Source organism: Stenella coeruleoalba, assembly GCF_951394435.1.
Source record: "Stenella coeruleoalba genome assembly, chromosome: 3".
NCBI lineage: Eukaryota > Metazoa > Chordata > Mammalia > Artiodactyla > Delphinidae > Stenella > Stenella coeruleoalba.
In genome coordinates, this window is record NC_137148.1 from 166,735,882 (window position 1) to 166,748,480 (window position 12,599).

Here is a 12,599-nt window from a genome sequence, read left to right on the forward strand (position 1 = left end):
ACCTTAAGTAATAGGTTATAAGAAGGCTGAAAGAAGAAGGATGAAAAGTATGTATCCTATAAAGATTAACCAAAGAAAGCCTGAGTAGCTAAACTATTGTCAGAAAAAAATAGACTGTAAGGATTTCCATGGTGGTACGGTGGTTAAGAATCTGCCTGCCAGCGCAGCAAACACGGGTTCGAGCCCTGGGCTGGGAAGATCCCACATGCCGCAGAGCAACTAAGCCCGTGCGCCACAACTACTGAGCCCGTGCGCTCTAGAGCCCGTGCTCTGCAACAAGAGAAGCCACCACAGTGAGAAGCCCGCGCACCGCAACGAAGAGTAGTCCCCGCTCGCTGCAACTAGAGAAAGCCCGCACACAGCAACAAAGACCCAATGCGGCCATAAATAAATAAATAAATAAACTAAAAAAAAAAAAAGACTGTAAGGCAAGAAGTACTACTAGAGATAAGAAAAGACACTTGTTATAGTGACAAAAGGATCAATCCAACAGGAAGATATAAAAATAATCCTAAACCTGAATGCACCTAATAACAGTAATGTCAAAAAAAATAAGGCAAAAACTATCAGAACTAAATGGAAAAATAAATCTACAATCAGTAGTAGATAGGAGAAGCAGACCAAAAAAAACAGTAGAGAGGGAGAAGACTTGACCAACATGATTAACCAATGTGACCGAACTGATATTAATATAACAATGTACACAACAAGTGATTGGTATACAGTTTTCTCAAGCACAGAGGGAACATAAACCAAGAGAGACCACATACTGGGCATAAAGCAGCTCTCAACAAATTTCGAAGGACCAAAATCATACAGTGTATATCCTCTGAACACAGACAAACTAAGGCAGAACAATATGTTGGTTATGCTATACTTTGAAAGGAGAAAAGGTTAAATATATGTATATTTGTATACGCACATTTAGATATAAGACTTCTAGAAAAACACACAACAAAGACTGTTTGCCTATAGGAAAAAGAACTGTGGCTGGAGATGGACGTAGGGAGGCTTTCCACTTTTATACTTCTTTGATTTTTGAACCATGGGTCTATACATCAGTTCAAAAATCTCAATAATTAAAATCAATCAAATAAAATCAGTTCACCAAGGATCAATTCATCTAATGACAGTAAACACGTTACTGCGTGCTTACTATGCGCTAAGCACTCTACATGCTTTGCTACTTAACTCCCAACATCCCTGTGTGAGAGCTCCGTGCAGGGGCAGAAGCTCAGAGAGCAACGGTGGCCTGCCTAGTGCTGCACAGCTTGCATAAGGCCTTACAGGAAAGCCCATGCCCCTCTCCTGTCCCCCCAGAGGAGGGCCATGCCCAGTGCTACTGTGGTAGTGAGTGCCCTGGGTGCCCCCACTCACCACCACAGGCTGCCGGAAATACTCGTCCACCGCAGCACCTCGAAGAGCTGACAGGTCCACTCCGTGGAAGGATGGCTGGTACCTGCAGAAAGCCCCCGCCCCCCATGGCAAGGTCACCAGCAGCAGGACACAGTTGGGGCAGCCTGCCTTCTCTCCCAGCTGGCCCTCATCCAGCCCAAGTCTTTTAAGTCCTACTGAGGATAAGGAATAAGAGAAAGGTGGGGCCATCCCTGAGAAGGCAGGACACCCAGGGGCACACTCACCAGAAGTTGGCCTTGGTGAACTGCTCCATGTAGAGCTGTTCATCCGTGAAGGGTGCGAGGTGGACATCACCAATGGTGGGGAACATGTTTCCTGGGAGTGGGGGCAGGGAGGGGTGCTGGCGTCAGGGTGGGACATTCAGCAGGACCTGGCAGAGCCTCCAAAGGGCCCCAGGACCCCAGCTCTGGGCCTTCCCAGCCTCTCACTCATCATTCACTCATTCATGCACTCAGGCAATGAAGAGATACTGAGCACCTACTCTGCCAGCGGCCACTGAATACTTGACGTACACCTCCTCACTAAACCTGTACAGCTAGCCAGGGAGGCAGGGGGGCCTGGCCTCAAGTCCCATTACAAGGGCTGGGAGACAGGAAAGCACCTGCCAGAGCCTCAGGGGTAAGTAAGCAGTGTCTGGGGTGTGGCCAGGCCTCCAGGGGCCCTGCTCCGTCAGCCAGACCGTGTCTCTTGGAAAGGCGTGCAGCAGGGAAGGCAAAGGAAAGTGCTGTGGACAGAGCAAGGGTGAGCCCCAGGCTATGGCATCATGGGCCCCAGCTGAATCCCCACCGCAGGACTGCCCAGGCTCTGGCAGGCAGGGTGGACCACTTGCATGGCCTGAAATGAGAGGGGGACTCAAGGAACAGACAGATGAGTCAGAGCCAGTGACAAGGAGAGCCAGGGCTCAGGAGGCCCCGCCTACTTCTAGAGTCTAGGGCCCCAAGTCACCTGGCCTCCAGATGTGGGCCTCCCTCCCTCCTCTTATTCCAGGGAAGAGTACCTGAGGTGCTGCAAATCTGCCTTCTCAAGCCTTCCTTCAGCTGTAGCCACTGGGGTGGGGAAGGGAGGGGCTCACTGGCCCAGAGGCCACAAGCCAGGCCCCCTGCCCAGGAGGAGCCCATCAGCCCCCCAGAGCATCATGGAAAAGCGCCCCCAGCCCTGAAGGCACCTAAAACTGTGCAGCTGCGGGGAGGGTTCCCTTAATCCCCCAAAAGAGCTTCCTGAGATGGAATGAAGCCACACTCATGCAGGCTGAAGGGGAAGAGGTTAGCCCCAGGCCTCATCCCGGACAGGCTGCTTGACCAGTGGGATGAGTATGCAGCTGCCCACTGGAGCCTGACTCCTGTCTGTCCTTCCGTCCCATAAGGAGGAGTCCACATCCTGCTAGGGCTGCTGCTCCCCACCCCCCCCGACTCCCACCCCCCCCCAATTCCCCCCCACCCCACCCCCGGCTAGCTTGGCCCATCAACAGGGCAGAGCATGAGAGCAGGTCTAGGACAAGCCTTGGGGCAGCCTGGCTTCCCACACACCTGGATCGCAGGACAGAGCTGTGGGGAATGGCAGCCACCTCCTACCTCCCACCTCTCGGAGTGGAGCCTGAGGCAGGTCCTTCCCCACAGACCAACTCCTCCCCTGCCCTCCATGGGGCCGCAAGTGCACGGACCTCCCGTGCTCTGCCCTGGCGGGGGTCGTCTTATACCACACGCACACACACACACAGCCCCTTTCCTGTACAGAACTACTCAGAACGTGCCCAGAACTGAGCAGAGAAACGGACACATTGGCAGATGTTCAGGGCCACGCACAGAGCAGACCATCAGTGACACAGATGAGCAGGTGTCAACAGTGACCCAATGACCCCAGAGCACAGACAGGCAGGTAGTGACACAGACAGGAGACCACAGCCATCAGCTGCCCCCCAACACACAACCCCCATTCCCACTCTCTCTCTCTTACACACACACACACACACACACACACACACACACACACAACCCCACCCCATGGTGATGAGTGCAGGAGTCTGTCAGGCTGAGGGCAGGGTCTACAACGCTAGGAATGAAGACGACAGGGCAGTTCCTCGGGGAAGGTGCCGGCCACAGAACATGTCCTGCTCCGACCACAGCCCAGCCAGATACTGTCCCCCATGGGCCATGAGATGCCAGAGGCAGCCCAGTGGCTCTCTGCGGGCCTGAGGGAAGCCCCTCCGTACCCTGACCGAGCAGACCGGGCAAGTGGACACGTGGCCTCGTTTGGGGCCCAGCCAGCTGAGATCAGGTCTGGGTAGGGAGCAGGGGTGAAGGCCCAGATGCCCTCTGTACCCCAGGCCGCCAGCTCAGGCCAGTGGGGAGCTGAACCACACCCGTGCTGACTAAGCGGCAGCCAGGGGCTCTCTGAAGGGGCCCCCAGGTGCGCACCCCTGGCCTCGGGCCCAGGGAACGCCCACCCGGGCAGTGGCCCGCACCAGCAGGGACACTCACCCCCAGGCCTCAGGTACTTCTTGGCATGGAGGTAGCTCTCGAGCATGCGCTCGTTGAAGAGCATGTAGCCCATGGGCTCCGAGATGATGATGTCCACCTGCTCGGGGAGTGAGACCTCCTCCACCTTCCCGGGGATGACCACGATGCGGTCCGTGAGGTTGTTACTTTTCACCAAGACCTGAGGGCGGGCGAGCCACAGGGGTCATGGGGGTCCTCGCGGGGGAGGGCCTCCGTCCACACTCGGCCACCAGATTCCCCTCTGCCTCCCTGTCAGGTCGCCCCTCCTGCAGCTCCGCAGCCTCCTGATGTCACCTTGGGGACGAGGACAAGTAGGCCTTGCTACAGCCGCCAAAGCTAAAGCTGGACACACCTTCCGACCCAGCGATTCCAATGCTAGGAATCTGCCCTACAGACGTGACCTCACACGGAGAGGGGACACGCGTACAGGGGATTCGGTGCAGCGTTCGTGCTACGGACTGAGAAGCAGCCTCAGTGTCAGTTACAGCCTGTGTCTCCACACACAATGGTTCGTCCAGGCAGAGGGATGCTCTGCAGCCACTCGAAAGAGTGAGGAAGCTCTTTACACGATGACACAGACGTATCATAAAGAGAGCAGAGCCAGGTGCAAGACGGTGGCGTGTACATTCGTGTGGGAGCTGGCGGGTGGAGAAGCCCATGGGGGCTCATGGAGCGGCTCTGGGGAGCTTCTGCATACATCTCTCTCCCTCCAGTGGGGGGGATCTAGGTGGTTGGGAGCCAGAGGTCAGGGAGGGAAGCATCCTCACTGTTTACCTTTGTAGCTTTTAGGTTTTCAACTTTGTGAATGAGGGCTTCAGTGCCAAAAAAGCATCAACTGACAGAATGAAATCCTGTTGTCATCACCTCTCAGGTGGGGCTCAGAGAGGTGGGGGGCTTGCCCCGGGCCGAGATCCCACCCTGGTCTGTGTGACTGCACAGTCCACCCCTGAAGCACCAGTCCATCAAGCTCCTGAAGGCCCCGAATCACCCCTGAACCCGGTGGGCCGCCATCTGTCACGGAAGGGAGACTACCTCAGGCCCAGCAAGCCCCTCCCCCCGAAACCACTCAGTTTCGGGGACAAGAGACCAAAGTAGAGAATGATATTCCCAGGCTCCCCTGGACCCGGGGGTCAGGTCTCCTGGGGGCTCCCAGCAGGGCTGGCTTCCCCAGGCTGGAGCAGGCACAGAGCTGGGGCACAGAGACAGGTTGGGACCCCGAGGGCCACGGACCTCGGCGTGCTGGGCCATGGTGCTGGCTTCCACCGCGTAGATCTTCCTCGCTCCAGCCTGGGCGGCGAAGAACGACAGGATCCCAGAGCCGCAGCCGACGTCAAGAACAATCTGAGGGAGGAGGGGGCAGTGAGGACAAATTAGTGGTAAAGTGACGTGATCGTAAAGATGTGCGTGTCACGGGGCGCTCCCTCCCCGCAGACCCACCCACGGAGCACGCTCTCCGGCCTGCGGCCTGCTTCCCCTCTACACCAACAGCTGCCCACGAGGGTGCTTTCTGAGAGCCACAGGAGCCTGCAGTTTGGATCCGAAGGTGGTAGAGTGGGACTTCTGAGGACAGCTAGGATGTTAAGACCAGTACACACTCTCAGACCCGATTCAAGAAGGAATGGGCTGTCTATGCAGCACGTGGGAATGAGTGCTCACTGGGTAAGGACACCTCTGAGCCCCGTAGCAGAACCACTGAGACGCAGGGCTGACTGGCCAGGGCCACGCGGCCAGCAGGAGGAGGGCAGCCTCCCACCCCAGGCCCCACAGGGCAACCCCGCAACCTGGGAAGAGCCCCGGGGAAAGCTCCCACTCGGGTGCCCTCTCCAGGGCTGCTGGGCCCCAGAGCACAGGCTCTGGGAGGAGTCCCGGCTAGTGTGTGGTAGACTGTCCCACAGTCTGGATTCGTCTGACTGCTTCTGCACACAAGCGGAATCAGGATAAACATTTCTGGTGCGCACGCGCTAAAGGAGGCCTGCTCTGGGCGCGGTGGTGGGGCACAGGGCGAGCGCCCAGCAGGGGGGCTGGTGCTGTCGGGTGGGAGGGCCTCGGGTGCCTCTCAGAGCTCTGGATGAACTAGGAAATGGATCTGCGTCCTGGGAGAGCTGGAAGAGGCCGTGCTGAAGGGACACGGGCTTCCCGGGCCCCAAACACTGCCCCAGTGCTGCCCACGCCAGCCGCCAGGGCATAGGGATGGCCGCTGTGTCGAGGATGACTCCTCCCCAGCCTGTGGGGCTCAGGCCCTGGGACCGGGAGGCTCAGTCACCTGAGGGGATTCTCAGCAATGCTGGGGGAGTGTATCACCAAGGCGCCGGATGACATAGATCCACGTGGATCATGTGGAGAGTCCCCTAGATATGTCGAGAAAACCACAAGCTTTCATGTGGTTAAAAGGGAAAAACAAACTCTAGGCCGTGAGAAGAGAACAGAATAAAATTTCACCTCCGAATATATATACTCTAGTCTCTTTTTAATCACGAGTATATAGTTGATCCTTGAACAATGCGGGAGTCGGGGACGACGCGAACCCCACCACCCAGTAGAAAATCTGAGTATAACCATACGGTTGGCCCGCCATATCTACGGGTCTGCAGCCGCAGATGCAACCAACTGTGGACCGTGTAGCACAGTTGCTCCTATCTATCGAAAACAGTCTGCATATAAGTGGACCAGTGCAGTTCAAACCCATGCTGTTCAAGGGTCAACTGCTCACTACTTGGTAACAGTAAAAAGATTTAAATATATTTTAAATATATTTAGGGAAGTGACTTCACCTAGGGAAGTGACTAGATTACACTACCTCCACGTAACTTAACAGTACATGCCACGACACAACATTAAGTGGGGGAAAAGTATTTTGCAGGAAGCGAATGTAGAATAATCCTATTTTGTATATCTGTATTTTAAAAAGACTATAACCCTAAAATATATATGCTGGTATACGCATGGGGAAAATTTTGGAAGAAGAGAGCTTTACTGTTGGCAGTGGTCATTCTGGAGGGAAATGACAGAGGCCTTTCACGCCCATCTGATACACACTGGGCTTCTACAAAAAGTAGATTTTGCTTTTGCAATCTGAAAAAATTAAAGATAAAATCAATGAACAAAGGGGGGAAAAAAATAGAGGCTACTGAGCCAGTGAGGTGGGCACGGAGCCTGAGGGAGAGGGAGGAAGGCAGCAGGGTGGATGCAGCCGGCCCCGCTCACCTTGTCCTTGAAGTCCGTGTGGTTCTGCAGGATTGCGCGCTGGTAGGTGCCTGTCCGCACGTAGTCCTGCATCATGTTCTGCTGCTGGGACAGGTAGCCATAAAACTGGAACAGAGACATGCCAATGGCACAGGGCACGCAGCAGACAGACGGCCGAGGCCCTGGCCGACGCTGTGACAGAGGAGGGTCCACTTCGGGCAGAGATCTCCCTGGGGAGGCCACACCCCCTTTGCTGGCCTGGACTCCCCGGCTACCTGCTCCAGTAGAGGGAGCTGGAAGCTAGAGGCAGCCCCCAGGGAGGACACCACCACCGTCACTGTGGCCAAAGGACACAGTTGGTTGATACCTGGTCCTGGAAGCCACCCAGGAGAACTCAGGATATGCCACACGCAGGGTTCTGGGATCAAGGGCCACCTGCCCCATCTTAGGGGCCCCAAAGAAGTGGAGGAGTGGGTCAAACAGAACCCTAGAACTCAGAGCGCCAGGCAGGTGAGGTGCTGTGGGGTCTCTTTGTAAGACAACAGGCGATCGGGAGGCAGCGTGGCACCTGGGCAGGGGCACAGGCTTTGGCATCAGGCAGACCTGGCTTCCCATCTTGGCTCTGTTGCATAATAGCTGTGTGACTTGGAGCAAGTCACTTAACCTCTCTGAGCCTCAGTTTTCTCATCTGTAAAATGGGGACAACAATAGTACTTACCTCCTAGAGTTGTTGGGAGGGTTCAAGTACTTCTGTACGTGTCAAAGCGCTGGGGCCAGTGGCTGGCATGCCCTACGTGTTCAGGACATTGTAACTATGCTATCATTACTCAAAATGCCTGTGGACCTGAGCTTCACCTGCACTCAAATCTTTCCAGCAACCCTCGTAGGCAGGCACTGGCATCTCTGTTTCACAGATGAGGAAACTGAGGCCCAGCAAGCGGAGGAAACCTGCCCAAGGTTACTCAGCGAGTAAGGGGCAGAGCCAGGACATGAACCCGGGTGGGCCTGCCCTGTGCCGCATGGCCTCTGGGGGCCACCGGGGGCAGTAGCCTGGCCCAGGCAGTATGTACCCACCTGGAAATACTGCACAGCAGAGGACTCCTCCGTGCGCTCACTGAACACCGACCGCTCCAGGGTGTGGCCCCGGCAGGTTTTCAGGATGTTATAGAAGGAACAGAAATCTGGAAGGGGGAAGCCGGCTCAGGGGTGGCGGGCTCTGCCTAGGCGTGCACCCCGACTTTTCTACCTTGAGCACGAGTGATCTGAAACCGCCTCCCCGACACACACATACACACAAATGTTGAAGTTGAAGGAAAAGAAGAAGGGCAGCCAAGCCTGCCCTTGGTGACTGGCACGGGAGAAGGCAGGTGTCAGGGGCGAGCGTGCTCCACGCGGCTGGCGCTGCTTCGCCAGAGGGCAGCTTGGCCAAAGCCTTCAAAGGATGACCCGGGCATCAAGTCTCTGGGACTCACCCCAGCAGACACCCGCGGGTCCACCCACAGCTCACGGCAGTGTCTGTGGGTGGCAAGTGGACACAGGGACACTACCCCAGTGTCCGGTCAGAGGGGACTGGATGGACCCCAGTGGACACTGAGAAGCACATGACAGAACCAGTCAGCAGGGGTCTGCAGGACCAGGTGTTACGTGGCAAATGAACTATGTTTATGAACACAGACCACTAAATAGCATCAAGAAAAAGAAGCAAACAAAATCATGAAGACAGATAGGATGGTGGGGGCCAGGGGCTGGAGGGGAGGGGGGAGGGGAGGGGAAGTTAGTGTTTAATGGGAACAGAGTTTCAGTTTAGAAAGATGAAAATGGGCGATGGAGATGCGTGGAGATGGTTGCACAACAACGTGAATGTGCTTTAATATCTCTGGAACCTGGACACTTGAAAATGGTTGATGGTAAATTTTACGTTAGGCGTATTTTAACACAATTAACTAAAAGACAGGACTTCCCTGGTGGCGCAGTAGTTAAGAATCCGCCTGCCAATGCAGGGGACACAGGTTCGATCCGTGATCTGGGAAGATCCCACGTGTCGTGGAGCAACTAAGCCCATGCGCCACACCTACTGAGCCTGCGTGCCACAACTACTGAGTCCTCACGCCACAACTACTGAGCCCGCACACCTAGAGCCCGTGCTCTGCAACAAGAGAAGCCACCGCAATGAGAAGCCCGCGCACCTCAACGAAGAGCAGCCCCTGCACACCACAACTACAGAAAGCCCACGTGAAGCAATGAAGACCCAATGCAGCCAAAAATAAATTTAAAAAAAAAAACACCTAAAAGACAATATCTTAAAAATATACAGTTTGGGAAGATAAAACAGTTCTGGAGCTGGATGGTGGGGATGGTTGCACAATGTGCATGATGAATATACTTAATACCACTTAATACCACTGAAATGTACACTCAAAAAGGGTTATTAACATGGTAGAATTGTTGCTATGTATACTTGACCATAATTTAAGAAACTGATAGGATTGAAAGGAAAAAAATCAGAATATAACTATCCATGAAGCAGAAAAAGACTAGGCGGATCTAAAACATCAACTCTTAATGACAACCCTGGTGGTGTTTCTGTAACTTATTTTTTTAAACATTGAATTGGGATTGATTTTGGATAAAAAAGGAAATGGAATGTGGAGCTCTGGCAGGAGGTGGTCAGCCACCTGGCTGCTTTCTCCCAGCCCGGCCTTCTCTCAGCTCTGAAGCCAGGCCACCTGAGGGCGGGTAGTCCTGAGGGTCTGGGCTGGGGGAGCCTCCTCTCTCCAACGGGGGCACTGAGACAAGTAAGAGGGCTCTGGGGAAGCTGGGGGCAGCCGTGGGCAGGCGGCCTCTCCATCCTGGGCTCTCCTGCCCCAGCCCCTGCGCCGACCACCAGGCCCACTGACTTCGGCTCTGCAGGGACCAAGCCCGGTTGCTGGACCCTTTGAGGGGTCTCCAGCCCAGGGCGGCTCACCACCTCCACTGCTGACCCCCACCCAGAGCCACCAGCAGCACTCGCCTGGGGCTCCGCAAGCCCTGTTCATGTGTCCCCCAGATGGGTCTGCTTAGAACCCTCCAGAGTCTCCTCTGCGCTCGGAACAAAGCCTCTGCCAACCTCGGGACCTTGTCTCACCCCATCCACTGCTGCGGGAGGGCTGGGCCCCTGACTCCCATGTGACCGGCTCCTCCAAGAGGCCTGGGGTGTGGGCAGGTCAGGACAGGCCTCTCAGAGGAGGGGACATATAAGCAGAGCCCAGAAGGACCCAAAGGAGCCAGCTAGGCCTGGGGCAGAGTCCAGGCAGCGAGCACGTACTCTTACCGTGGACATATTTCTACTTGGGAATATTTCTGATGTTGGTGGGGCATTCGCTGGGTCAGATGAATGGGCTTTACCCGGGCTCCAGGCCCCCCGCCCGCCACGGCTGAGAGCCTAAGCCCCCTGGCTCTGGGCGCTCTGTGTGCTGCTGGGACAGAAGGGAGACGTACCGCTGGGCGTGGCGAACTGGATGAGGACGCTGTTGCAGCCCAGGGTGATGATGAAGGACTGCTTGCCCACACGGCTGCACTCCGTCTCCCGGGACACCGAGCACTTGAACACACAGACGTCTTCATCTGCGAGAGGAGGGAGGCGGGCGTGAGCCGCCAGGTCCTGGGGCCACCTTCCCCCCCCCTCACGGCACCCCAGATTCTTCCAGGGTGCCACAACACCCGCCCCACAAGCGCTGCCATGTGCCCTGCCTGCCCAGCCTACGCTGAGGACGAGGCGCTGGCTGGTCAGCATCCCCAGCGGGGACACAGGATGCAGTCTGTCCAGCAGGAGAGGACAGGTGTCCACAGGGCAACCGGGGCTGAGGGGAGGGGACGGGGAGTTGCAAGGCACTGGGGGGCCCAGGGGGCACGTTCCCTCACGGAGCACCTGCTGGTGCCAGCCCCATGTCACTCCTGGGCACTGAGGTGGGAAGACACAGGGGAGAGAAGGCCAAGCCTGGCAGGGTCAGAGGGTCACGGGAACCCAGCAGGCAGCCCAGGCCCAGCTGAGGGAGTCGGGCCTTCAGCCACCAGCCCCTCCGTGTCACATGGGGGCGTCGCTGGCCTTCAGAGCTGAGCAGGGGTGGGCGGGGGTCAAGAAAGAAATGCCAGTGGCGCCTCTGCTTCCTCCCGCTGAGCCCCTTCCTTCTTGCATGTATTGTGAGTGTGGCCACAGGACCCAGACGGTCTGTGTTCACACCCCACCTACTCCACTTAGTGTGTCACCAGGGCAGGTCTGAGTCCTCAGTTTTCTCATCTGTCAAGCGGGACTAACGGTGGGGCAGGGGTCAGGCCTAACACACGCATACAGGAAGCACTGCATCCCCGCACCCGCCACTACTACTGTTACTAGTCATTCACTCAACAAGCATGGGGCACCCCACCTCAGCCGAACCGTGAGACACGGCATCACCAGGAGACAAACCGACCCGAAGCTGTAGCCCTGACGTGGGGCAGCGGGACAGACACCCTGGTCCCATCACGAGGGGACAACAGACAGTGCCAGATCACAGGGCAGTCTGCAAGACAACCTCCCTGGTTGCCTCAAAACGGCCAAAGTCAGGAAAGGCAAAAATTGCTGGGAAGTATTCCAGAGTGAAGGAGGCTAAAGAGACGTGACCATCAGATGCCAGGTGTGGTCCTGGACTGCAGCCTAATGAACGCTGTTCAACAGCTACAAAGGCCAAGTGGGGAAATGTGTGGACTGCAGGAGCCATAACTTCAAATGATCTGGATGTGACAGGAGCATTATTCTGCAGAAGAATGTTCGTATTATTGAAAGATACATATGGAAGGAAAGTGAATTGTTGTGATGTCTGCAACTTGCTTTCAAGTGGTTCACCAAATCAACAACAACGACAAAATATATTTATAGAGAGAAGCATGAGTACAAATGTGCGAAGTGTTCCCAATCACCCTCACAACAGCCAAAACAATCTTGAAAAACAAAACCAAAGCTGGAAGACTCACACTCCCCGATTTCAAAACGCACTACGAAGGTATGGTAATCAAAACAGAATAGTATTGGCAAATGGAGAGACACATACATCAATAGAATTAGAGTCCAGAATAAACCCTATGTTTATAGTCAATTGATTTCTTTGTTTGTTTGTTTTTTATTTTTTGGCCATGCCTCATGTGGGCCATGGCTCACGGGCCCAGCCGCTACACGGCATGTGGGATCTTCATTCCCCGACCAGGGATCGAACCCATGCCCCCTGCCTTGGAAGCACAGATTCTTAAACACTGGACCGCCAGGGAAGTCCCGTATAGCCCACTGATTTTTAACAAGTGTCCTGAGAACATTCAAGGGGCAGAAAATAGTCTCTTCAACAAATGGTGCTGGGACAGCTGGGTCTCCCTGTACAAGAGAATGAAGCTGGACTCCTACCCTCACACCATATATAAAACCTGACTCAAATTAATCAATGACCTAAACGTAAGAGTGAAAACTATAAAACTCCTAGGAGAAAACAGAGGGGTAAA

At 55.3% G+C, this 12,599-nt stretch overlaps 1 protein-coding gene across 5 annotated transcripts in view; it reads right to left on the reverse strand.

Annotated features, from left to right (window-relative positions):
- CARM1 (coactivator associated arginine methyltransferase 1) overlaps nucleotides 1-12,599 on the reverse strand; it is a 40,322-nt gene that overhangs the window by 5,228 nt on the left and 22,495 nt on the right. For 4 of the 5 annotated variants that reach the window (XM_079915569.1, XM_079915568.1, XM_079915567.1 and 1 more), the window contains exons 2-8: nucleotides 10,572-10,697; nucleotides 8,169-8,275; nucleotides 7,116-7,220; nucleotides 5,142-5,252; nucleotides 3,894-4,071; nucleotides 1,641-1,731; nucleotides 1,378-1,459 (exon numbers count right to left, since the gene is read on the reverse strand). In XM_079915569.1, the coding sequence (XP_079771695.1) occupies nucleotides 1,378-1,459; nucleotides 1,641-1,731; nucleotides 3,894-4,071; nucleotides 5,142-5,252; nucleotides 7,116-7,220; nucleotides 8,169-8,275; nucleotides 10,572-10,697 (800 nt within the window). The remainder of the gene's footprint in view (nucleotides 1-1,377; nucleotides 1,460-1,640; nucleotides 1,732-3,893; nucleotides 4,072-5,141; nucleotides 5,253-7,115; nucleotides 7,221-8,168; nucleotides 8,276-10,571; nucleotides 10,698-12,599) is intronic. The other variant, XM_079915570.1, reaches the window with a different exon arrangement.